The 27,541-nt window shown below is 35.7% G+C and overlaps 3 protein-coding genes and 1 long non-coding RNA gene across 12 annotated transcripts in view; 3 read left to right on the top strand and 1 right to left on the bottom strand.

Annotated features, from left to right (window-relative positions):
• The window catches only part of LOC309474974 (uncharacterized protein), a 136,720-nt gene that overhangs the window by 89,697 nt on the left and 19,482 nt on the right, over nucleotides 1-27,541 (top strand). Inside the window, exons 13-16 of the mRNA XM_082137593.1 lie at nucleotides 89-211; nucleotides 945-1,226; nucleotides 3,207-3,494; nucleotides 4,707-4,994. Of these exons, the coding sequence (XP_081993719.1) occupies nucleotides 89-211; nucleotides 945-1,226; nucleotides 3,207-3,494; nucleotides 4,707-4,994 (981 nt within the window). The remainder of the gene's footprint in view (nucleotides 1-88; nucleotides 212-944; nucleotides 1,227-3,206; nucleotides 3,495-4,706; nucleotides 4,995-27,541) is intronic.
• On the top strand, nucleotides 11,549-11,916 carry LOC309476462. The gene is made up of 2 exons (XR_014198174.1): nucleotides 11,549-11,768; nucleotides 11,843-11,916. It is a non-coding gene; the product is annotated as an uncharacterized lncRNA (long non-coding RNA).
• LOC309476227 (uncharacterized protein) overlaps nucleotides 11,812-27,541 on the bottom strand; it is a 47,764-nt gene continuing 32,034 nt past the window's right edge. For 3 of the 6 annotated variants that reach the window (XR_014197975.1, XR_014197976.1, XR_014197977.1), the window contains exon 6: nucleotides 11,812-14,588. Coding sequence is in view for 2 of the 6 variants with exons in the window: in XM_082139497.1 (XP_081995623.1) it covers nucleotides 14,440-14,588; nucleotides 15,318-15,452; nucleotides 15,644-15,952; nucleotides 16,820-16,961 (735 nt within the window). In the remaining 4 variants the exon portion in view is untranslated. Of the gene's footprint in view, nucleotides 14,589-15,317; nucleotides 15,453-15,643; nucleotides 15,953-16,819; nucleotides 16,974-27,541 lie in introns of those variants that run through there. The other 3 variants (XM_082139497.1, XM_082139498.1, XR_014197974.1) reach the window with 3 other exon arrangements.
• LOC309476031 (uncharacterized protein) lies at nucleotides 17,932-27,082 on the top strand. Of its 4 annotated transcripts, none has more exons than XM_082139139.1 (8): nucleotides 17,932-18,280; nucleotides 18,489-18,598; nucleotides 18,702-19,022; nucleotides 19,775-20,098; nucleotides 20,831-20,956; nucleotides 22,738-23,073; nucleotides 23,912-24,199; nucleotides 26,314-27,082. In XM_082139139.1, exons 3-8 carry the CDS (start codon nucleotides 18,731-18,733, stop codon nucleotides 26,364-26,366), a joined length of 1,419 nt encoding a protein of 472 aa, XP_081995265.1. In that variant the 5' UTR covers nucleotides 17,932-18,280; nucleotides 18,489-18,598; nucleotides 18,702-18,730; the 3' UTR covers nucleotides 26,367-27,082. The 4 variants fall into 4 exon arrangements, with proteins under 4 accessions (XP_081995265.1, XP_081995264.1, XP_081995263.1 ...); XM_082139138.1 differs by having other exon boundaries at nucleotides 18,489-18,603; XM_082139137.1 differs by lacking the exon at nucleotides 18,489-18,598 and having other exon boundaries at nucleotides 20,840-20,956.

Raw genomic sequence — 27,541 nt, 5'->3', positions numbered from 1 at the left:
TTCTCATAATAATGATTCATACAGAGAAATGATCAACTTCAAACTGAGATTAAAAATTTATGACTTTATCTCTCTTTACCTGTTCCAGATCCGGGTCTGTCTCCAGGTAAAAAAGCAGGAATAGTTTTTGCTGTTCTGCTGGTTCTGATAGTTCTGGTTGTAGTTGTGATTTACTATCGCCGCACAATCTCTAAGCTAAAAGAACAAGTGGGTAAGTATTACAATTTATACAAGCTAGACAACAACAATGAGCTTTATTTATGCTATAGTAGCGTTTAAATGTGTAATATCATGTTTTAAAATGGTTTCTGCTTTCTGATTGATCATACTGCAATAATTAATGAACATCTGTGATTGTATTAGAGGAAATATACTGTCAGTTTAACAATAGCTTCTCATATTAAGATCTGACACTATAATGCTTCAGATCACTGATGGAGTCCATTACTTGGTTCAGTATTTTGAATGGGAAATTAGATGAAAAACATTTCAGCAGATAGTCTATTAAATTCTCTAATTGGAGCATAACATTTAGATTCTACATTTTGTCTTTTTTAAAAGCGTTGCCTTGAGAGCTGAAGAATTCTTTCATGTGTAAAAGTTGAATTGTTAATTGAATTGATTTTTTTTTTTGCGTGCCTGTGATCTCAGCTGGGTCTAAATGGGATTGTAATGGGGATGTTAAATTCTGCATTAGCAGATTTTCTGTTTTCATATTTATTTTGTAGAACTATCTTGATTCTGGGTGAATCAATTAATTCACCTTACAAATCATCCCTTATGTCTCACAAGGCATCTTTGTACAGTTCATATTTAATTAATTAATTTTCTAACATTATTTCTGCAATTGTGTAATTTCTGTATAAATGCATTTATGCCAACTATGCAGCACTTGACCTCATGAACACATTTCTATTATCCATTTCTATGTGTTGCTGTGATAGTGTTTGAGAACAAGAAAGTGGAGGAGGGAGAAGATCTCTGTCTACGCACTGGTGTTACTGAACTACACAAAGATGATAAAGTACAGTGGTATTATGAAGATGAAAACAATCTCATAGCTGAAACCAATAAAAAGACTGATGAGAGCTCCCGAAGCTCACTGAATCCTCAGACTGGAGATCTCACCATCAATAACATCAAAACCATTCACTCTGGACTCTATATACTAAAGATCAGCAGTGGCAGAAGAACCAAATACAAGAGATTCATTGTTACTTTGACTGGTGAGTGTATTTAGTCTTTAAATGTGTTAACGATTTTGCACTAAAGGCTGGAATACACAACACGACTTTTGCCCAGATTTACAGTCTAGACAAGTTGATGCTGTTGCCAAAAGTCAGAGCCAGATACATGCACTCAGATCACTCCTGACAGAACATGAAACACTCTCAGGCTTGCTACAGTATGATGGGCACACACTCTGATTTCTTTAGCTTTAAAGTTTGATTCCATCCAGTTGGAGGATATCAAACATGTTTGATACTTTGAGCTGGTTTTAGAACACATATTGTTTTCATTTGTCACGCGTCTCCTCTCAGTTTGTTGTGTTCGTAATGACTTGAAAGTCTGATAATGTATGATGCCCAGTTTCTCCTATTTACAAAGTCAGCAAGTGTATGATGCCTATAGTGTTTAACCCTCATCCTTCCCTCGCAATGTGTAACAAATCCTTCCCTTGCGGGTCCAAATGACCTTAAAATTATACCTTTTTTTTTGGTTCGGAATGCTTATTTTATTTGGAGATTTCTTTTTTGGTATTTTATTTATTTATTTACCTTTAAATTACTAGATTTTATCAATAAATAATAGGTAAAGAATAATTTAAGCACATTCTTTCAACTTCAATTCAAAATAACTCACAATTTCCAAGCATAACCCTTTCAATTTAGCACAAAATATCTTACATTGGGTGTCTTTGCCGACCTCTTGTGGGAAAAAACCCCCCAATATAACATGATATTTTATGACTCTTGTACAGTGGCCGAGAGAGCTCAACGCGCTGCAACTGAAGAAAACACATGCAAATAGAAAATATTATATTATATTATAAGAGGTCCAGATATGAGACGGCGCTGCGTTGTCATGGGAACATCCCAGGTGAAAATAATGAGGAAATTACATTGGCTTTCGTTGCTCTCTTCATCAAGTCCGTTCCAAACGGCTACATAATGGCTCACAAGTGCCCCGCTCCCTCCAAAGTGCCCACTTCAAGGGCTCTGCCGTCGGCCCTTTTAAAGGAGTAACGTTAGGGCATAGGTAATGCTCACGAGCAATTAAAAACGTCCCAGCCGGCTCCGTCACTTATTGGGTTCCCCGGAAACATTTCCGTTGTGTTCTGTCCTATTTGCAGCGCGTTTCTGTATTTGGTTGTGTTGTGAACTTTTGCATCGTGTTTCTGTATTTGGTTGTGTTTTGAGTATTTGGAGCACACATGTGTTGTGAAACTGATGAAGATGTTTTCTTAATTTGCAGGTGTTTTTCTATTTGCATGTGTTTTCTTCAGTTGCAGCGCGTTGAGCTCTCTCGCCCACCGTACTCTTGCCACTAGATGGCCTTATAGGTCTTAAAGTCAGTTCACTTCAGTATGCATTCAGATAATTTTTTGGTAAAGTTTTAGCATTTTTCGTTTAAATGTTTTGCATTTTTAGGTTGTTCCATGTATGCTGAAGCATTCCTCACATTCCATTCATTCCTAAGGGGTTAAATTGACCCGTGAGAGAAGGATTTGTTACTTTTTAAAATGTAAAATTCACAAAACTCCTCGAATCCAGTCATTTTCGTGGTTCAAGTGCAACAAAAGCCCTAGGGTCTTGGACCACTCTGATGAAAAAAAAAAAAAAAAAAAAAGGTTTTGCATCAAATTAATGACCCGAGGACAGGATGACAGTGTATTGCATGAATAATGTAGAAAAATAGGAATGATCATGAATGACATATAGCCAAATAGTTTTATGACAATAAATCCATCATGTCATGGCTTAAACGTGTAATTACTACATCATATTTTACTTCATGATTTGTGAATGTAGGTAATATTATCCTGTAGAGATTAGTTCATGGATAGTGCCTTTGGCTATCTCCAAACAAGCCAAAATAGGTTAAAGAGTCATCTAAATGTATCTGATGTAGAAACTACAAACTAAAATCATTCACACTTTTTTCTTCTGCAACTCTCTGTTTCTGTGCTCTGCTGTGACATGAAGCCGAGACGAAATTAATGCCTGAGGGAAATGTCTTTCTCGAGACTGGTGTTGAAATCCAGCCAGATGATCTGATACTGTGGACGTTTGGACTCAAAAACTGTCTCGTTGCTAGTGCTGAATCAAGTGCAACTTATATTTATGAGGGATTCAGAGACAAACTGAAGCTGGACAGGAATACTGGATCTCTGACCATCAAAAACAACAAAAACACAGAATATGGACATTATAAACTACAGATCATCAACAAAAAACAGACCACATTCAGGAGATTCATCGTGCTCGCCCCTGGTGAGTAGAACAACATTTATTATAACAACTATATATTTATTTTTACAGCAGTTCCAGTCCTTGAATCTGATTGGTCGAACAGAGTTCCAAGAGTTCCAGATTATGTGATTTAGTTTTAAGATTTTAAAAAAGTTCTTCTAATAAAAGGATTTTTTTAAATTACATTTAAAAAACTAATAAAAAAAAAAGTGAAAGACACATTTTCACTAGTGGTCTCAGACTTTTGGATCCCACTTAATCCAGTGAGTGGATTTGTATACAGGTCAGATAAAATCATACACTGTGATTATAGTTTCTTCTTATTGTACATTGTATAATAACAAGTATAACTATATTAATAAGTTTGTCAAGACAAACTTTGATGTTGGCTTGAGAAATGTTAAATGCTTGAAGTTTGGCTTTCTCAAGCCAACATAATTGTTTCTTCAGTGTCTGTTCTAAATAAGGGAAAATGTACAGTCAGCTGGTAATTATAACAAAATAAAGCCCAACAGGAGCAGTTCACATTCACATCTGTCAATCTTTAAAATGGACAAATCTTCTGAAGCCAAAATTAATTCTAATTGAAGTCTCAGTATCTACTCTATTACTTTTGTTCAAGGTTTTTGAGAACAAACATCTGTAGCAATTCATGTTGTAGAAATATGATCTGAGTTCTCAGAGAGCTGATTTTACAGTACGAGTCTGTTAATGTCTTCAAGATTGTACAGCTGTAACATCTAGATGTAGGCTATATGTAGCAACACTGTTTATTTCTCTCTTTATATATATTTTTTTATCATCATCTCTGTATTTTCCAGTCATTTTTGTGGTTTGAGTGCGACAAAAGCCCATCTTGGACCACTCTGATGAACACAAAAAAAACAAAAACAAAAATCGGGTCAAATTAATTAGGGTGTAATATTGCATAAATAATGTAGAAAAAATAGTAATGATCATGAATCACATATAGTCAAAGAGTTTTATGGCAATAAATCCATCATGTCATGGCTTAAACATGAAATTACTAGATCATATTTTGTGTATTTAGGTAATATAATCCTGTAGAGATGAGTTCATGGATAATTACAGTAAGTGCCTTTGGCTATCTCCAAACATGCCAACATAGGTTAAAGAGTCATCTAAATGTATCTGATGTAGAAACTACAAACTAAATTCTTTCACACTTTTTTCTTCTGCAATTCTGTTTCTGTGCTCTGCTGTGACATGAAGCCGAGCCGAAATCAGTGGCTAAGGGAGATGATGTCCTTCTGAAAGCTGATGTTGAAATCCAGACAGGTGATCTGATAGTGTGGATGTTTGGAGCTGAAAACTGTCTCGTTGCTAGAGCTGATTCAACAACAGCTGATCCTAAGCTATTCAGAGACAGACTGAAGCTGGATCCTCGGACTGGATCTCTGACCATCAAAAACATCACAAACAGAGAATATGGATATTATAAACTACAGATCATCAACAAAAAACAGACCACATTCAGGAGATTCAATGTGAACAAACCTGGTGAGTAGAACAACATTATTATAACAACTATATATTTATTTTTGCAGCAGTTCCAGTCCTTGAATCTGATTGGTTGAACAGAGTTCCAGATTATGTGATTAGTTTTAAGATTTTTAAAAAGTTCTTCTAATAATTTTTTTATTTTATTTTAATTACATTTAAAAAACTAATTTAAAAAAAAAAGTGAAAGACACATTTTCACCAGTGGTATCAGACTTTTGGATCCCACGTAATCCAGTGAGTGGATTTGTATACAGGTCAGATAAAATCATAAACTGTGATTATAGTTTCTTCTTATTGTACATTGTATACTAACAAGTATAACTATATTAATAAGTTTGTCAAGAGACAAACTTTGATGTTGGCTTGAGAAGTGTTAAATGTTTGAAGTTTGGCTTTTTTTCAAGCCATCATAATTATTTCTTCAGTGTCTGTTCTAAATAAGCGAAAATGTACAGTCTCTGCAACATGACATCATGACTTTGCGTAAACATACACGCCACTTTCAAGTCAAAAGTGGCGTGTTATCTATACGCATTTTGAGCTATCCGCGTGTATGTTCACGCCGAAACGAACCGTCATCTTCCGCGTGTATGTCTACGCCGTTAAAGTAACAACATGTAACTTTTCAACCTTCATAATATATTTCCAAGACCCTTGTGATAGTACATCGACTTACAATAGGTTGAATGAGACGTCTGCCAGAGCCTGACGGGGTCTGTATCGCTTTTACTGGCACTATGTAACTTCGGGGTGCGGGTAGTAACCAGCGCTCAAAAAGAACTACAAAATTCGACTGCTTTACGGCATACGTCACTTCGCCCACCACTTCCTCAAATGTGACCAACCAGCGCGTTTGTTTTCGTACGTCTGTTTTCGTCATGGCTGAAGCAGCAGCGAAACGTAAGAAGTCCAAGGTTTTGTCGGAGTAGAGTCGGAAGAGGAAAAGGGAGAGTGATAAACTGAAAGGCAGGACGAGGATCAATATTGGTCGAGCGTTTGCTCGCTGGCGTTAGCTTATGGAGAAGGAGAGTTACCAGACCGATGCTGACTTGGCCGTCATGCTGTTGAACTAGTAAGTAACTGTAAATTGCTTGCATACTATCTTTAGTTTTTCTAATCGGTTGTCTGCCTGGCCGGCTACGTTACGGAAACTATCTGGTCCTCCATTTATTTATCTTCATGAATCAGCTAGTAGATGAGCGAATTATCAATCTGGTAGCTAGTAAACCCTAACATGGTAGTTTTAGATGGTTAGGATGCTATCGCTATCATTCTCGTTCAGATTTGAGCATTGCAATCGACATGCAAAATTCAAATGTTTGAGTTAAAATGTTTAGTCTACTAAACATGTATAAATTATGAAAGGGGGGAGATTAATAATATTATCATTGCCCATATGAAAAAAAATCTGCATGCTTCATATACAGTAACCGTAAATCATTTTACGACAGCGGTAATGGACAATTCCGCTTCCAACCTGTAGGGCGACCGCAGAGGAAAAGTTCCATGTTGTTGCTTTAAATGTCCGAGCGAAACGGCGCAAAATGTACGTGAAATAATCATGTTGGTCCCCTTTGGAAAACGTGTAGATGTCACAGTTTAACAGCCTCAGACGTGAATCTTAGACGTACCATTATCCCCGGACGTTTGCTAATCCTACCCCTAAATCTAATCATAACCATTTCTTAAAACTATAGGCTACAATTATAAAGAAAAACAACAGACAGACAAGTATAATCACAATAATGTATTTAATGAGAAAATGTCAAAATCGGTACCAAAAGTTGTTCACGTGACGATGTGTCGCAGTCCTCTCTGGCAGTGGTTTTGTATGAGGTAACAGACAGAGCAGAATTTAAGTTATTAATTCAAATCCATGAAAACGTTAATCCGTCTTCGGTTCGGTTCGCTCTGAGGGCTGCGCGGCAGTGCGCGCTTCATTTCAAATGTGAATGTGCATGACGCAATCTGTGACGAAGCAGGCGAGACGAGAGCCAATGAGCGTCTGATATTACTGCCGTAACCATTAACCTGTCGCTTCTTGAGGGCGCAATTTTTGAATTTGAATTCATAACAAGCGCGGGGTTTGACGTTTACGGTCAAGATGACGATTACTGGATAAAGGGCTGAGTTTGGATCTTTTTCTTGCAAATAATAATGGATTCTGAAGGTTTGGATTACATCAAGCTAATAAAATTGGTGTATTTTGTGAATCGATGTTGTGTTGGTTAGTATATTATGGTTCTATAGGAACCATAAATAAATTATTGTGATTATATATAATCACAATAATTTATTTATGGTTCCTATAGAACCATAATATACTAACCAACACAACATCGATTCACAAAATACACCAATTTTATTAGCTTGATGTAATACTCGTCTGTCTGTTGTTTTTCTTTATAATTGTTGCCTAGGTAGTTTTAAGAAATGGTTATGGTTAGGTTTAGGGGTAGGATTCGTGGCTCAAACTATCTTTTAATGCCATATTGTTCATAAAAATGCCATTTTCCTACATATCTGTCCATTACGTTTTATCATTTTAAAATTGTCCATAAAATGGGTATGTTTAGGTGTGGGAAGATTAACCCCAGTGACGGGTAGGTTTAGGGACTTTTAGGGAGTTGGGGTAGGTCATATCTATATATACAGACTAAGTAATGTAACGTTAAGTCAACGGCGTTGATAAACACGCTGAAAAGCGATTATGCGTGTTGATAGCACGCCAAAAATGGAAATCGAATTGGCGTGTCATACATACGCCATTTCATGAGATCAGTCTGGTCAGCTGGTGATTATAACAAAATAAAGCCCAACAGGAGCAGTTCACATTCACATCTGTCAATCTTTAAAATGGACAAATCTTCTGAAGCCAAAATTAATTCTAATTGAAGTCTCAGTATCTACTCTATTACTTTTGTTCAAGGTTTTTGAGAACAAACATCTGTAGCAATTCATGTTGTAGAAATATGATCTGAGTTCTCAGAGAGTTGATTTTACAGTCCGAGTCTGTTTATGTCTTCTTTTAGATTGTACAGCTGTAACATCTTATATGTGGATGTATATGTAGCAACACTGTTTGTTTCTCTCTTTATATTTTTTATCATCTCTGTATTTTCAGATAATTCAGGACAAGAAGAAAATCCTTTACAGACACCTTTACTGAAGAAAGAGACAGATTATGACGTGCTCGTGCTGCAGAGTGTAAGTTAATGAGATAAGACACTCCCACACGTGCATTCACAGTGACGTCACAAAACAATTGATATATTGCAGCCGATGTAGTTTTGGCAGAACCGGGCTAATATGTTCATACAAGCACTGCTAAACCTGCAGGACATTCGTCCAGTAATGCATTACAATAATCTAGTTCTGATTGGTTTGCAGTGTTTGACACTAATATATGTTGCAGCTAGGCTCGTTTGTACCAATACCAGTAAAATTTCAGTTTTATTTTACTATTTTATTAAATATTAATTTAATTAAATGAGTTTATTTATGATGATGATAATTATAATAATACATTTAAATAATGTACCCTTCAATATTTTTTACGTTAACATTTTATTTTTAAAAAATCAAGTGAAAAATTTGTAATTAAGTGAAGGACAAAGAAACACATTACATAGAACAAGTGGCAGGTCTATTGTTTTGCATTTACACTCCAAGAATTGATGCACAGATCTATTTTGACATACAGTATCAGATTGTTTTGTCCCGTCTGTTGCTATGGTTATATCACTGTCAATCATTGCAGTTTCAGATTCAATCCTGCATTTAATACAGCTGTAATTCTGGACACTTTGCAGTGTCCAACAAAACTTTTATTCAAATTGTAAAACAGAAAGCGAGCAAAGAATGCTCCGTTTATAAGCTTATGCTACGTTCAGCTCCTGTTCACTGAGATCTACACTCCTGCGAAAACTCCCGCTATAATCAAAAAAGCAATCTATACTGCACAATGAACCTCTTATTTACACCAGGTTTACACTTTGTTGGTAATAATGAAAGGATTCGCAAGCATAGGTGTTGTGGCCAATTTCAAGTCCCTGCCAATAATTATTATTAAACACTTGTTAGGCAATTTATTTCAACTTTTCAAATAGTGCACATCAGATTGGACATCTGTTGGTATTTTAAGCATTAAATGAGGTAAATTCCCTGTTTTGGGTTGACACATGACAACTTACCAGCATAAAAATATATAAATTCACGCTCCGCTGCCGCTGAGAGGCATTTTTCTGAAATCTCCAAGCCGGTCACGTTATTTTACGTGTAGCTGGACTCTCTCACAAACAGTTTGTCCAGCCATCAGATCAAACCACAGACTACAAACCGTAGTCAAATCTACAGATGTGAATAACTGAGTCCAAAAGGTTTCTCTTCGCCTCACTAACTGAGCTGATAGTGTATCACGTGCATTCAGTGAATCACATGTCCACGCACAATTGAATTATGTTGTTTTGTGACGTTACAAATGTGGACAGGAGAACAGAGAAAATTGATCTGTTGATAAATAGCTGTGCAAGGAACAGGAAAGGTGCAGAGCATCAATGTATGTTTGCTTTACATCTGGACATATCTGGAACTAAACCTTCTGCTCAATTCACACTGTTGGTCTGATTTGACTCCAGAGGTCTGACAGTGATGTCTGGTCTCTTCTTCTCTCACTTCTTGTAGATCTGATGTCATAAACCAACACAGCAACAGTAGCCACGCCCACCAGAGCAGAGACGACCAATCGGATCCCAATTAATGCTGCATGAGTAAATAGCTCTGCGATATATTACACATGTTAGTACCATGTCTGATCACATATACATCTATATATTATGAAGTGTATTACTGAATATAAGATTACATACATTGTGATATATTAGTAAATATATTGTCACATATCTTTCATTAGGCTCCGAAAAGCAGCAATTCCTTATGTATTATTCAATATATTGTACTATATTAAAGGGATAGTTCACTTTGAAATTAAATTTTGGTATGTTTTAGCTTACCTCAAGGGCATCCAAGATGTAGGTGTCTTTTTTTCCGCAGTAGTTTCAATTTTGATATTTTTAGGTCAAACCGTTCTTGTCTGTCAGTCATATAATGCAGGTCGATGGTCACTGTCTCAAAGAGCATGCACAGAGTCAAAATTAAAACAATTCCCTATCGTCCAAATTAAACAATTCCCCATCGTAAGTACACATTGATGGCCCAAGACAAGAAACGAGCGGTTTGTGTGAGAAAACGAACAGTATTTATATCGTTTTTACCTCTTGAACACAGCCACGTCCAAGTGATCTGAGAGCGCGGGCGGGTATAGATATATACAATAGAAGTCGCCTTGGCTACTGCAGTTCATTGGAACGAAACCGTAGCCAATGCGACATCTAGTGTATATATCTATACCCGCCCGCGCTCTCAGATCACTTGGACGTGGCTGTGTACAAGAGGTAAAAACGATATATATACTGTTCGTTTTCTCACACAAACCGCTCGTTTCGTGTCTTAGGCTATCAATGTGTACTTACGATGGGGAATTGTTTAATTTGGACTTCTTTGTGCATGCTCTTTGAGACAGTGACCATCGACCTGCATTATATGACTGACAGACAAGAACGGTTTGACCTAAAAATATCAAAATTGAAACTACTGCGGAAAAAAAGACACCTACATCTTGGATGCCCTTGAGGTAAGCTAAAACATACCAAAAATGTATTTCAAAGTGAACTATCCCTTTAACACAATATATTATTCTTTCTGTACCATTTCATATATTGATCATTCATATATAGGGATTATATTTGTTCTTTTCGTAAGGGTTACCACAGCAGTGTTTCTGTATCAAGGTATTTTTTGATGTTTAGCTTTGTTTCTGAAAGCCAAAATCTTTTCAACAATCCTCATGTATAGAGGCACATAGTTCAAAACATCTGGGGTGAGTTTCCCGAAGCCAATTATGGTCGCAAGTTTCGTCGTTACCAGCACAATTCAATGAAACTTAGTTGGTTTACAATGCTTTTGGGAAATGCACCCCTAATCTGTTCAATTCGGTTCTCTAGTGGGCAAACTTCTGCTTCTGATTCAGTGTTTCCCACACAGACTAATTTGTGGCAGTGCACCACAGAATCAACACCGGCCGCCACATCCTATCCACCTAAAAAAACCTATTCAGTGATTAAATGTTTTCTGTGTTGACAAAAATCTTGTGTGATGTCCTAAACTGCCGGGATAAGCACACAATGCGTGCCGTGGTCCGCTAATGACACGTCCGATTCGCAAACTAATGTTTCCTTTGAACCGATTCCATTTAAAAGAAGACAACCGATCTGTCCAACACTGAATCAGTGTATAACAAATCGGTAACACTTTACAATAAGGTCCATTTATTAAACTCTAGTTAACTACATTAGTTAACATTAACTATTAATAAACTACACTTCTACAGCATTTATTCATCTTTATTAAATCACTAATCGTAAATCATGTTAATGTTTAAATAGATTTTATGTATATATACATGTAAATACATATATATATATATGTATATATATATATATATATATATATATATATATATATATATATATATATATATATATTCTTTTTATATTTAGTTTCATTTACATTTTACATTTTAACGAGAGAACATCGTTCGTTTAGCCTATTTGTCTTTTGTCCTGATGTATGTTGTCTATTGTTCCTTTGTAGTTTTTTTGTTATCTTTTTTTGTGTGTGTGTGTGTGTGTGTGTGTGTGTGTGTGTGTGTGTGTGTGTGTGTGTGTGTGTGTGTGTGTGTGTGTGTGTGTGTGTGTGTGTGTGTGTGTGTGTGTGTGTGGTGCAAGGGTGTCTCTGTGAGAGCACCCTAAATTTCGTTGTACCTCCACAGTGCAATGACAATAAAGGCTATTCTATTCTATTCTATTCTATTCTATTCTATTAATGTTAATTTCACCATTTACTATTAGCCAACATTATTGAAATCAAAAGTTGTATTTGTTAACATTAGTATAATGCACTGTGAAGTAACATGAACAAACAATGAACAGCTGTATTTTTATTAACTAAGACTAACAAAGATGAATAAATACTGTAACAAATGTATTGCTCATGGTTCATGTTAGTTAGCTTAATACATTGAACGGGGTGGATTGGAATCCACTGCTGCTTCAATGTATATGTAATGAGTGATTATAATCAAGGTATTAATCAATATTTTTCCTTCTAAATATCAAATGAGTTATATGACTTCTCTGGAGATTTTATTTTGTTATTGAAGTTACCAGTGTGATTACTGAAATGTTCTTTTCATGTATTCTTTTTAATGTCAGTATTTGATATTTGAATGTAGTAACAGTGCTTGCTCATTTAGCCCGGCTTCAAGAAATGAAATAGGGACTTGTTTTGTGTTTGAGAAAGGTCTTCAACATGTTAAAACAAGTAGGGGTCATTGAAGTCTATAGTTTAAGGGACCATTTCTCAGTTACAGCCTTACTTTCCATTTAGACTAAAGTGTCCTATCCTGAGAGAAAGAACTTGTTATCTTGATGTTTTGAGACGAGACTCCTGTTTATAGTTAGAGCCTGGCCAAATCCAACCTTGGAAAAGATGTGTGTTAGTGTGTGTGTTAGTCTTCTTGGTTACAGGTTAAGGAACCACTGGCATTATTGGAGATTGACTGAGTTGTTGTTTCGGGAAATCTGTAATCTGGAAGGTCACAACGTGCCTGACTTCAGGGTCCGAGTGTCAGCTGCATAATCTATGGAGATATGCTTCAGTCTATCTGTATATGTGTGGAAAATTACTATGTTTATCTATTTCTTAGCCAATGAGAATGATTCAACCTGTAAGCAATAACGTAGCTTAGACCTTGGAAATGGTATAACTGCTGTGATCTTTATAACTGTAAGCGGGGCGGCCTACAAACTCCTGTGTGAGTCTTGAAGCTGAACTTCTGCTGATGAAACTGCAAACTATCTTCAGTAAAACTTTTCTTAAATTTTTTTATAATTCTGACTCCGGGTCTTCTTTCAAACATCTGGTCCTTGGGTCCTAAATGGTTAACCCCTAACAACATTAACTAATGTAAACAAATCAAACCAGTGGTAAAATCACAGCTTAAAAAAAAAAAAAAAAAAAAAAAAAAAGGGCAAGAAAGGATGACAGTGTCCGTCGGCCACCACCGAAGACCAATTTTGACCCAGGAAAAACAAGAATTTTGACCCCTTACCAAACAAGCGATTGCGCCTTCTTTAGAAAGTTAACTAGTCTCAAGTTTGCGGTAAAATGCAGTTGGGTTGTCGAGGTCAAAACACTATATAAGCTGTGAATCAAATAAAACTTATTATAAAGAATTTTCTTACACTGAATGTTTGGATTTTGTGAAGGTGTATTTAATATAATAAAGTTCTGTGTAACGAATTATTAACAAAGTAATTATTTTGAATAATTAACAAGGTGTTTATGTTTGGTTATAAGAAAAAATATATATGTTTTTTTAAACAGCTGCTGTATAAAGTGGATTATGGTCATGATGTTGCAATCACAGTAAATATGTCTTATTTTACTATTTTTATTTAGTAAGTGGTTCTTAGTTCTTTTGTCACCAAAGCATGATTTATTAACACTATTGTTCAAACATCATAACATATTCAACAACCAGTAAAGACAAAAACAGCATTTTATATTAATTAGTAGGTTAAATATTTTATAGAATTCGAGTTGTCTAGATCCAGTGGTCCACAATCTGGTCTATATTTGCACAGATTAACCGAGACATAAACATAAAGTCTAATATCCAAAAAAAACATTAATCTTGTTTGCTATTTAGTATAGTGTAGTACTGTAATGATGAACAGTTCAGATGTTTCTCCTAATACAAATGACACTGCCGGAGCTCCACATATAATAGACTCTCATTGAACTACAACATGCACTGACCCGATGTAAAAACAGAGTGTGTTTGCATATTCAGTCATGAGGGGGAGCCAAAGCAGCATCTTCCGCATTATAGTAATTGCTGTTGGAAAAGAATAGGAGTTTGCTTAAATCTTATTAATCAGACTTGTTTCCTTTAAGTAGATTCAATTAAAACCGTTTGGACATGTAGAATGTGAAGTATGAGGTTTCTTTTCCCCTATTGACCTTAATTCCTCTACAAGCTGGACTCTTTTACAAACAGTTTCACTTCGCCTCACAAACTGAGCTGATAGTTTATCACGTGCATTCAGTGAATCACATGTCCACACACAACTGTTTGAACTATGTTGTTTTGTGACGTTATAAATGTGGACAGGAGAACGCTGAAAAACAATCTGTTGATAAATAGCTGTGCAAGGAACAGGAATTGTGCGGAGAATCAATGTAAGTTTGCTTTATATCTGCTTTATACATATCTGGAACTAAACCTTCTGCTCAATTCACACTGCCGGTCTGATTTGACTCAGTCTGACAGTGATGTCTGGTCTCTTCTTCTCTCACTTCTTGTAGATCTGATGTCGTAAACCAGCACAGCAACAGTAGCCACGCCCACCAGAGCAGAGAGGACCAGTCGAATCACAGCTTCAGTGAAACCACAACAGTGGACGTGGTCTGAGAAAAAGAAAAGAAAAATGCTATAAAGTTTCCATATAAAACGTATATCATGGTTTTGTGGGTTAGTAGGAGCCCAAGCATCTGTTGGGAAGGCAATGAATCCACAAGCTTTTCCTTATTCAGCAAAAAAACATAAGCTAGGATTGTTTAATGTCGGCAATTCTACTCTTTTAAGGGCTTCAGCCCTGTCTTTAGTCTCAGTTCTCCTAGAAACTTGAGTGATTATGTGATTCTTTCTCCATGATCTATTTTCTCATCGAGTAGCCTACTAATGTTTTCTAGAGCAGACCCAACACGGCTGTCCGACACGGGATTCACTTCTCTGTCGCTCCTCTGCTGTCTGTTCACAATTCCTGTAAACTCACATACAAAAAAGCAAGCAAATGCCTTACCTCCCAATAGCCATAAACCATAAATCCCAGGGAATGCATGAGCTGATCAAATGTAAACCCTGAATGCAATGTAAATCACTTAAAAAATAGATAAAAGCATGACAAAAGCATCTTCCAATGCATCTTCCGATGCAGCGTAGCATCAATCGCTAGTGTGCTTCTTGAGATCAGGGGAGTGAGGTTTACCTGCACAGCTCTTACTAGCTCCATTACACAGGCCGCTATGAACTAACAGTGGATTTCAGAGTGAAAAACTAATATCACACTGATTTACCTGAAGACATCTAACAGAGTTCTGCTCTGTAAATAAACACTAATATCATCAGTGATGTACCTGAACTTGGATGATAGAGTTCAGTAATGTTCTCATCCTCAGTCTGGTTGACGGCTGAATTGTTCACAGCACAGCTGGACGTCACACAATTTGAGCTTGACGATCTTTCTGATGATGAAGAATATTGTGGAGTCACTGATAATGATAGATAACTGTGATGTCAGTCTCACACACTTCTGATCTTAATTAAAGCAGTCAATATCATAAGATGTGGATGTAAGGAATATTGAAAAGAATTGAAAGCAAACATTTAAAAATATTACAATGACAAAGATACATTTCAAATGAAGAATGGTCAGTAAATTAAACCATAATGGTCAACTCACCATTGACAGTAACATTGAAACTTGTGTATTTAGTCTCTCCACTGACAATTGTTAGTTGATAAAGTCCAGAGTCTGTGGTTCTGATGTTTGTGATGGTCAGAGATCCGGTTTGATCATCCAGTTTCAGTCTGTCTCTGAATCTCTCATCATACGTAGAGCTGGTTTGTGAGAGTCTGTTGACTTCAGCGATTCTTGTGCTTCCAAACGTCCACTGTATCATCAAATATTGCTGTGTTTCAGTAACATCAGTGTTTAGAGTGACAGAATCTCCCTCCATCACTGACACTGACTTCACTGCATCTGTCACATCTGGAAAACAAACAAGAAATATATTTTGTCACAGACTAAAGGCCCGTTCAACGAAATACAAAAGTTGCAAAATAAAAGAAGAAAACAAACAGACCAACAGATTGTGGCTTGTGACACAAAAATGACACAATATGGCTGTTCAGTATAACTGAAACAAAACTGTTATTGAAATATTGAATAAATTATAGAGAAAAATTGAGAAAAGGCTCTGAGGCACACATATTAAATACATTTCTGGACAGCATCCGATAATCAAGGGCCCCTCGGCGTTGGACCCAATCCATAATACATCCCTATGTACAATAAATATCTTATTTATCCAGGTCTACTGTTGATAATATAATAACAAGCTGTTTTGGGTGGTTCTGAAATTATTTGTTCCTCATTAATGGACACAAGCAATTCTTCTTTTTGAGTGTCAGGTGATATTTCTTTAGCACTCGTTTTTGTGTACTAACAGAAGTGAAACAATAAAACACTCATCTGTGGATCAGCTGATTTAATGTTATTCAGTTTACATGTTATATTTACTGATTGGATCATGGAGTAATATAATTTGCATGAGAAAAATTAGTTAAGAAATGTTATAAAGCACCTTAAGATAAATGAATGTTGAAAACATATGATAGGCTATAACATTGATTTCAATTTCGTTCTAAGTTCAAACTTTGTTTTGGTCGCCTATAGTAGTATCCCTTCAACAAAATTACACTCCAGGCTCCTAAACTAATAAATAAAATGGCTTTTTTAAAGATATTAAAGTGATGAGAAACTGAAAAAACTTTTTATTATTATTGAAACAACAGTAAAACAATCCCGACTTTTAAACGGATGCTTAAAAGAACAATAAGTGAAGTCATAACTTACCAACCAGACGACACAAGCACACACAGAACAAAACAAAAGCGTTAACCATATTCCCTAGCCGTTTGCCAAACACTCTTAACAACTCGTCCCGTTCACTTTTGTGGTCAGTGCCAATAGCTGGTTCGCTAGCAGGCGTTCCCATTGCTGGTTGCCTAGTAACGATTATGATTGACATAAGTGGATGTCATGCTATGTTGTTAACATTGAAAAAGTTTTCTTACCGCAAAAAAAAAAAAAAAAAAAAAAGGACATTTGGAGGGGTAATATTATAAATGGAATAACTCCATTAAACGTTTAATATAAAACATGAACTAAATATTCATTTGTAACATCCTCATCAAACACAGACGAATCGAGTCGCGCATTTGAGAGGAGTTTGAACTTATGTATGGTGACATATACTTCTGTAAATAAACATAATATAAATTATCATAATAAATATCATAATAGGCTATACTCCAATAGCGATTAAATGATGATAGATTAATGAATGTGACACATGATAAGCTATTTTTCATGCAACGAAAAAGAGAAAAGAAAAAAATAATTAGTGTCATCAGAATATGTAGTTGTCATTGAAAAAGAAATTGAATGTCATTAATGCATACTACTATGGTTAATATCTAAATGTAACTTTATATAAATCCACAACAACTTATTTCACTCAGTCTCCTGTATATAAAAAACCTACGGTGAATAACTATTCTGTCATATATCATTACTTGCCATAGCACATTTGATCCAACTATGTGTAGCCTTATTAATTTTTAAATTCACAAAAAAAGGCTGAGTGAAGAGAGTGAAGCCCAACTGAATATCTATATATATTTTAATCCGTAGTGCAGATCTACACGGTAACGTTTATATTTAAATTAACAAAAAACACAAAATTGGTCAATGGGGGGGACGGTTATGTGTAAGTTTCGAGCGTCAATCATTATATCCCCCTACTGGACGCATCAGTAACAACAGGGGTGTAAAACTGCGTGGGCCGTATATCTACCATCAGTATCTACCGGCTCCAGGTCTGCAGCCTCCCCATATAGGGTAACGTAAACACGACTTAAAACAGCCAGCCGTCCCTCCCCTAGAGGACGTGCATGCACCTTTTTTCTCTTAAGTAAATTCCCTGAAGAAGTTACTGCATCGGCAAACGACGTATAGCCTACTGTTTTGCTCGTCCTTAACTTAAATTCCTCTCAAGGATATAGTCCTCATCGTCATTAATATAGTTAGAAATATAAAAAAAAATCGCAATTCTCAGTTGGCAAAAACGTCTCTATGTTGACGTTTTTTGTGTGATTCATTCACGCATGACAGTCGGCTGTGCGGTTCTGAAACAGCGGAGATTGCGGGTCGAATAGCGTAATCTCCGTAGATCATCTTTATTGATTAAGATTCTACGCAGATTTAACGTGCAGAACATGTTATTGTTCTTTCTATTGTTGTTTTTCATGGACAGTAAGTAATGATTTCTGATTATCTTTCGGTTTCACTTAGATACCGGCATAGCCTAGGCTACACAGGAAATGGCGCCGAAGAAACAAATACAGGCGTGTAGCCTAATAAATAAATAAATAATGTGGCAAATGCGGTTGTTCCAACACTTATAATGTGGAAAATGTGTTTGTTTGTTTTTTGTGTTAAATGGCAAATCGTATTGAATCAGTTGCCGTCGACATCTTCTCAGAAGTAAACTTTTCTCACGGTGACCACACCCTCAGCTCATACCCAGCATACCTACACAGTTTGTCAAGCAAAAAAATTCTACCATAACCAGTAAAGTTAGTTTTTTATATGAATTGTATTTTGAACACCATTAACATCAGGAAAAAGGCATGTGGTAGAGTCTGATCTGTAAAACTGATGGTTTCTGCTCTAGGTGTGTGTGGTGCAGAGACGGAGGCAGTGATGGAGGGAGATTCTGTCACTCTACACACTGATCTCACTGACATACGGAACGATGATACCATACTGTGGCTGTTTGGACCTAAAGACTCTCTCATATCTCAAATAACGAGAAAGCGTGACTTGAACTCCATTTATTTCACCGATGATGTGAGATTCAGACGCAGATTACAGGTGGACCAAAACACTGGATCTCTCACCATCAGAAACACCAGAATCAGACATTCAGGACAATATAAACTCTCTATCTCTAGAGAAAAGACTACAATAAAGATATTTAATGTTACTGTCTTTGGTGAGTAGGCTATCCCATATGTCTTTCAATGTAACAATGATCCGGTTTAGATTAGCACTGTCTGTGTTAATAATGAGATCATTCTATTATTTATAATAAACCATCTCAGACACTACAAGAGACATAAAAAATGTGACATGAAGCATATTATAAAACATGATTACACTTTATTTTAAGGTGATGTTGTTACATTGTTACTCAAATAAGAACTGAGTATTATAAATTAACTACATACTTACTCTAGAGTTTTGTTTAGGGTTTAGTTAATTTTAATTATGCACAATTTACTGTTATTACTATAGTAACCACATGTAGTAATGTGTAACCACATCACCTTAAGATAAAGTGTTACCTAAAACATTTGTAAGAGTGACCCACTCATTTTTACTTGTATGAAATTACTTAATTTATAAGGTCTATATGCACACATATTATGTGTGAATCAGTTAACTCAAACTGAGACAGTAATATGATGTTTCTTTCTGTGTCACATGACAGTGTGATCTGTTATCTGTAAACACGTCAATGTTTATGATCTTATATGAGTAATACAAGCAGAAATATCCAGCCATAGCACAGAACCTGCTTTATTATTAACATTTCTCTTCAACAATTAATAGCTGTAAATATCAGAAATGATGCCTATATATAAATTACATGTACAATTAATTTAAATGTACTCTTTCCAGATACAGAGTAAATGCATTATAAGTTGAATCTCTTGCTGAGAAACTGATTCTGCTTGTTTCCAGGTGTGATTGGTAAGACGGATGAAGTGAAGTCAGTGTCAGTGATGGAGGGAGAGTCTGTCACTCTAAAGACTGATGTTGAAGTACAGAGAGACGATCTGATCGTGTGGAGATTTGGAGATGAAGGAATTCTCCTGGCTAAAATTGATGTGGAAACTAATGAGTCCTCACTAAACGAAGCTGATGAGAGATTCAGAGACCGACTGAAGCTGGATCATCAAACTGGATCTCTGACCATCACAAACACCAGAACCGAACACAGTGGACTTTATGAACTACAGATCAGAGGCCGTGAGAGCTCACAGCGATTCCTTCTTTCTGTCACAGGTGAGTAACAGTCTTTCAATGTAATAATGATGACAAGATTAAATTAGATCAGAAACTTGGAGTATATTCTTGGACACCACGTTTGTGTTTGATTTACAAATTTAACATAATTTTAATGATTACAAATACCAGCTTTTTTTATTCTTGAGAGAAAACCCCTTTAGAAGGAAGTGCAGCAACTATTTCACACTTGTTTATAGGGATGCATGATAAATCGACTGATATATGTTACATTTTAAAGTTATCATTATCTGCCCGATAAAACATTTTATCCAATATATTAAAGCCAATAAATGATGTATTATTTCCTTCAGCTGAGACACCTCAGATATGCACTGGTCACCATGATGGTTTTGAATTGAACAGGTTTAGAGCCACACCTTACAGTAAATCACCTGTAACTCAGGGACAAACACATAGTCAGACTTCTCACAATACATTATAATCTTGAATCATGATAAATACAGTGTCTTATAATTCACAGCAGCGTATATTTGAAGTAATTTCAAGTCATCTCATTCACTGTAATATTTATGTAGTGTGAACAATATTCGATTTTTCAATATCGAGCACCTGTAGAGACACGGAACAAGAAATATGTCACAACATGAAATATGTCAGAAAATCATCATGGTAACTAATTGTGGGAAATTCTCTCATAATAATATGATTTACAGAGAGAAAGCTTCAAACTGAATCCGATTAAAATTCTGACTGTGTCAAATTCTTTAGCTGTTTCAGATCCGGGTCTGTCTCCAGGTGCTATAGCAGGGATTGTTGTTTTTGCTGCTTTGCTGGTGGCTGCAGTTTTTGCTGCTGTTGTGATTTACTATCGCCGCAAGATCTCTCAACTACTTGGTAAGTAAACAAATGGGTGACTATTACAGCAAATACAGCAAGACAAAAACAATGTGCTTTATAATGCTATATTAGATCAATATTTAAAGGTTTCTGCTTCATTGATCATGCTGCAATAAGTAATGAAGTCTGATTATACAGAATTAAGAGGAAAATACAACAGCTCCATAATGCTTAGTTCAATGTACGTGAATTTTTCAAGATCGGATGGGCATATTGCTGGTCTGCGTTTATGAATTTGATCCCCATTGCTGAATTTTTGTAGCCTGGTTAAAACCAGACCCTTCTCAGTTGAAACTGAGTGTAGGGTCTGGCGAAGCTATGTAGACAAATCATTTCCAAAGGGGCGTCACCAACCGACGTAGCTCAAATTCCTCTGGGCGCAATTGGATAGTCATAAAACCAATCAGATCGATGAAGGAGATGACGTATGCTTCGAGTGTTGTTCTTTGCTCCGGTTTCAACGAAAACGGTAAGTTTAAATCGCTCAAAACAGACGCGATAACTGATTCGTTTATATACTGTCTATGATTCGAACGAGTGATGTTCCACAGCGGCATCCATCTTTGTAATGAAATCTCCTTCAGCGTCGCTGCGCTGTCGTCATCATGTAAATCCCTCCCCAAACGTTTCTGATTGGTGCCGCGATTTCGGCGGCACAGAAATGAGTTTGAATGGGCTCTTCTCCAGACTATCCTGGAGAGAGAATTAAAATTCGCCGGAAGTTGTCTGGGTTTTCCCAGGCTAGAATTTTTGTTGTCTGTCATTCAGATATTAAACACCACTAATACAGAAACTCTGAAACCTGAGAACATCTTCTAACACAAAGACGTCTAAATGATTCCTCTTTCTTAATTAAAATCATTTATTATCTGAATGTTTGTGTATGACAAGCTTTTTTTCCCCCATATCAAAAATTTTATACCCCTTAAAACTCATCTTTGATCACCAAAATGACATGTTAGTGTTTTTTACTGTGATTTTTTCATGCCTTAAAATAACTTGAATGTAACTCTACTGTAACGTTGCTGAGGAAGACAGGCGAAGACGAGGATCTAAACGCAGTGTTATTTAATAAAGTAACAAGAAACAGTGAACACAGAACTCAAAGATCAAAGGAACAAAACCAGGGGAATCACAGAGGCAACCATTACACGTACAACAACTGACAAAGTAACAAGTGAAACACAAGGGCTATAAATACACAGGGACAAACAGGCTAAACAAGATAACAAGGGGGTGTGGCTAATTAGAACCACCTGGGAAGACTAATAAACAAGAAAAACTACAAAGGACTACAAAACATGGCACAGAACAGGAAATAACAAGTCCACACAAGACAAGGGGAACACAAGACAGGAATCATGACATCTACACCCTTGCTTTATTTAGTATACGCGAATCCTAAATACCTGTTCACACCAACGATGATAACTGTAACGATAAAGATATAGTTCTTTAAATCGTTCTAAGAATAGCAGAGTTCACACCACAGCTGTAATGATAACAGCACAGTGAAACAACATCATTGGAATCACCTTTAAAATATAAAAAAAATTCAGCTGATGAATGATAAAAAAACGTTGACAGCCAATCAGAATCCATTTAAAGAGCGTCAGCATTTAAAGCAACAGACAATAAAACTGCAGTGTGCGCTTAGAATAAACAACATATATATATATATATATATATATGTAAATGAGATGTCCACCTGCACACTCACTTGATCTCATAAACACATTTTTGATATCCGTTTCTATGTGCTGCTGTGAAACTTGAAGAGAAGAAAGAGCCAGTGAAGGAAGGAGAATCTCTCCGTCTACGCACTGATACTAAACTACATGAAGATGACAAGATACAGTGGTATTATGAAGATGAAGGTGAAGACAATCTCATAGCTGAAATCAATAAAGAGACCAATATGAACTTACCTACTACACGTGATGGTGCTGATGGGAGATTCAGAAGCAAACTGACGCTGAATCATCGGACTGGAGATCTCACCATCACGGACATCAGAACCATTCACTCTGGACTCTATATATTAAAGATCAGCAGCAAAATAAGAACCAAGAGATTACAAGAAAAATACAAGAGATTCATCGTTTCCGTGGGTGGTGAGTTTATCAAGTTTTAATGATTGTGCACTCTGTGAACAATTTAGATGAAATTAAACCAAATTTAACTTCTAGATTTTAATTACTTTTAATTTAGTACCTTGCTACATTTTATAAAAGAAACTCAGATTTTAAGAATAAATAATGAGAATAAAGTTGTAAAATTAGTAGATTAAAGGCATAATATTGCATGAATTAACTGTTTTGAGGGGGGGAAATCACAATATTACGAGAAAAGGCATGATCAGGAATCATTGATAGTCAAAGGTAGTTTGTGGTTTGAAATTAAAGTTTAATACCATGGCTTAAACATGTAAGTGACACAGCATATTGTACTTTATGATTTGTGATTCCCTGCTCTACTTAACTTTGATGTTAATTTCCTTTCCTTATGACTTTAATCTCAAAACATTGACTTTATTCTCATAAAGGCCTGAGATTAATCTCTTAAAATACACTGCAAAACATTCCTACAGATGCTTTATTGAGCCAGTTTGAAATTATAGTTTACATATTAACTCATTGTGTTTGGTTTGAGTAGTACTTTTTTTAGTGTGTTTGCACTATATTTGCATTTTGAAGATAACGGCATCATTTTCCATAACTGACATTTCATTCCATGGGTACCAAAAGTCTGAGAAGCCATTGGAAATCTATCCCATTAAGTTAGCTTTGTGTCAAAAGATAATACATGAAAATATAGTTGTTGGTACATGTCAGACTAGCTTAAAAAAAGTCATCTAAATGTATCTGATTTTGAAACTACAAACTAAATTCATTTAATCACGTTTTTTGTCTTCTGCACTTCTCTTGTTTTATATGATTCTGTGACATGAAGTAAAGACAGAGTCAGGGACGATAGGAGGTTCTGTCCTCCTCCGGAATGATAATGAAATACAGACAGATGATCTGATTCTGTGGATGTTTGGAGCTGAAAAGAGTCTTGTTGCTATAAATGCTACAAGGACAGCTAAAACTGATGAGAGGTTCGCCGGCAGAGTGAAGCTGGACGAGACTGGATCTCTGACCATCACAGACATCAGAACTGAAGACTATGGACATTATAAACTACAGATCATCAACAGCAAAAAGACCACACATAAGAGATTCAATTTGAACAACACTGGTGAGTAAAACATCAATTATTATAGTAGCTATTATTTTATTTATACAACATTTCCGGTCCTTCGGAGCTTCGAGTGTGTGTTTCTCTTGTTTGCGTGTTCCATGTGAGTGTTGTGGAGAAAATTAATTTGGTCCTATGAAAAGGTTTAAGATTTTAACATTTTAAGGTCTTGTAATTAATTTGTATTATTATTATTATTATTTGTGAACGTGTTTTTACTAGTCGTCTCAGACTTTTGGATCCCACTGTATATATCTAATGGTCATTTCAGTAGATTTTTGCAGTAGTAGTTCTTGAATATCTGTTCTATATGTGGGTCATTCTATGAAAATGTCAATTTTTCTGTCCCTAGCCTTTACAGAAATATTACACTTAAAAAACACTTTAGGGTTACAATTTCTTTACATTTTAAAATAAAACAATATGTTATTTGAACAATTACACCTTCTTGAGCCATCAATGTGGCAATATTTGATTTTTATTAATTATATAAAATTCCAAGCACCACAGAAGTGCTCGTCCCCACAGTCATGTACAGAGGGAAAGTGCTTTATTTTGAGGTCAATAACAGATTTTTAGACCATTTAAAATACAATAATGTATACATAACTATCAAATATATTATGTAAATGATATAAAAAAAATGCAGAATAAACATTATAAAATTCATAATGAAAGTAGTGGTCCCCTGGAGTTGTGTCACTGGTGTTACCGTTAAACAAAAATCTCTTATTTTGAAATAAAAATCACACTGATGACATCACTTGACTTCCTTTTTCCAATTTCCTGAATATCTATGAAGAAAAGCCCACGGTAGATCCACTGACTCTTTTCATTTAGCAGAAATCTTCTCATTTATCTCATGATTTCATATGAAGCTTTTAGTTGAAGTCACTGGTATGACCTACTTTACTGTAAGGTAATTGTAAAAAAAAAAAAAAACTAGAATACAAATGGATTAAACTACTTAATTTTGTTAGTATACCATGATTGACAACATGTGGTTTGTTACTTTGTAACAGCCATTTTGTAAAATAAATTTTTAAAGAAAATTGTCACTGGTGTTACTGTCACTGGTGTCACCTTTCTTATGGGTAACACCAGTAACACCAGTGACTCCAATTTATAGATACACTTTATACAAAGCTATTCATTTAGATCATATGCCAAATGTGACAATTTAGTCTCATCTACTTAATTATGGTTGAAGAATAATGATCTTTGGTCTTATGCATGCCATTGGTGATTCATTATGTCACTGGTGTTACTGTCTTTTTTTTCTGTCACATTAAAAACAATGTCACATGTGACATAGTAATAATGTTACATCCATTTAATTCTGCTACACTCAAAAGTTAAGATTGCATCATTACTTGATTTTAACTGGTTTTCAAATATTTTCATTGTTATAGCAAATAAATGGTAGCGCAGATGAACTAACCTCATTCAAGCACACTTTTAACAAACCTGATTAAAATAAATAAAACATATCTCCTTATTTGTTGCATTATTATTATTTTTCGGTAACTCTGTCTACATGTGCTGAAAAAAATTAGAAATAATATTTCATAAAAACCTTTAATATTTCCAAAGAAGTAAGGTAACACCAGTGACAAAAAAATGGTACATGCAGTCTTTAAATAAATGTACAAAAAATATAAAAAATCATTAAGCTGTCATTTATGTATATTCATAAAGTCAAAGGGTAGTCTAATAATGTGGTGTAAGTTTAAATGTTAGAAAAAGAAATACATTTTAAGACATCTTGCCATACCAAAAGTGGACGTTTCTGTAGAATGACCCATGTATTAAGTAAGGGAAAATGAACAGTCAGCAAGTAACAGCAAAAGGAACAGTTGTCAATCTTTAAAATGGACAAAACCCCATAGTCCTGAAGTCTTACCATGTTTTTGTGAGGAACAGACTAAAATTTAAGTCATTATTCATTGATAATCTTCTCCCCTCCTTATCTGGAGCTCCCAGAGACCTGATTTTCTGAATTTATTTTCTGTTATTTCCAGCATTTTTAATGAAGTCTTGTGTCTCGTTTGAGATTGTGTAGCTGCAACATCATCCGTATGTAGATGTAACAACATTGTCATTGTCTTCCACAGAAGGCCAATTGAAAGAATCAGGAACAGTGACTGAAGAGACGCAGATGTTGTAAGATTTTGCTGATGGAGAGGATAATCAGGAGGAAACAACTTCAGTTTGAGATAAGACACACCCACCAGTGTCAATCACTAAAAGTAAAAGTCCTGGCAGAAAGCGATGCATAAGGATGTAGTGTAACGACGAATTATTATTTTTTACGAAGTGTTGACAACTTAGTGTTATCTAATAATTGTTGCAAATTGGTACTACCAACCAAATATTAGTGCCAGAGATGGGACCAAGTCACACATGTGCAAGTCTCAAGTAAGTCTCAAGTCTTAACCTTCAAGTCTCAAGTAAGTCCCAAGTATTTTTTTCTTGGGCAAGTCAAGTCAAGTCAAGTCAAGTCACAGGCTATGTCAAGTCAAGTCAAGTCCTGTAGTAGGTCAAGTCAAGTCAAGTCAAGTCAAGTCACAGGCTATGTCAAGTCAAGTCAAGTCCTGTAGTAGGTCAAGTCAAGTCAAGTCAAGTCAAGTCACAGGCTATGTCAAGTCAAGTCAAGTCAAGTCCTGTAGTAGGTCAAGTCAAGTCCAAGTCAAGTCACCTTATTATTGTAATTTTACCTGCAGAATCTGATCTTAATAAAGTGAAAAGACAAGATATAAGTAGCCTAACTGTCAGTAAATTACAATAATTTGGATTTGCATTGTAAATACTCATGTTCTGTAAAATACATCATGGAATCAAACAAAATTGTAACTTCATAAAATTATTTATTTTTCACTTCTACCAACAGTGTTTGAAATGTTTTAAATTGTCAACATTGAGTCCATAAAACAAATAACAGCTTAACATCCAACAGACTCCTCTCTGAACACCTCCCTCTCTCTCTCTCAAACGTACAACATTAAACTTTGTTACATTTCTCCTCTCTCTCTCACACACTCACTCTCACACACTCACTCACTCTCTCACACACACACACACACGCACGCACACACACACACACACACACACACACACACATGTCTGGTTTACTATCTTTGTGGGGACTCTCCATAGACTTAATGGTTTTTATACTGTACAAACAGTATATTCTATCTCCTTACACTAACCCTACCCCTAAACCTACCCATCACAGAACACTTTCTGCATTTTTACATTTCCAAAAAAACCTCATTCTGTATGATTTATAAGCTTGTTTACCCATGGGGACCTCTATTTAGGTCCCCACTGTGACACGAGTCC

This window comes from Leuciscus leuciscus (genome assembly GCF_965113295.1).
Source record: "Leuciscus leuciscus genome assembly, chromosome: 15".
Taxonomy (NCBI): Eukaryota; Metazoa; Chordata; class Actinopteri; order Cypriniformes; family Leuciscidae; genus Leuciscus; species Leuciscus leuciscus.
The sequence above is the reverse complement of the archived record's forward strand: the minus strand, read 5'-3'. Positions and strand labels throughout refer to the sequence as shown.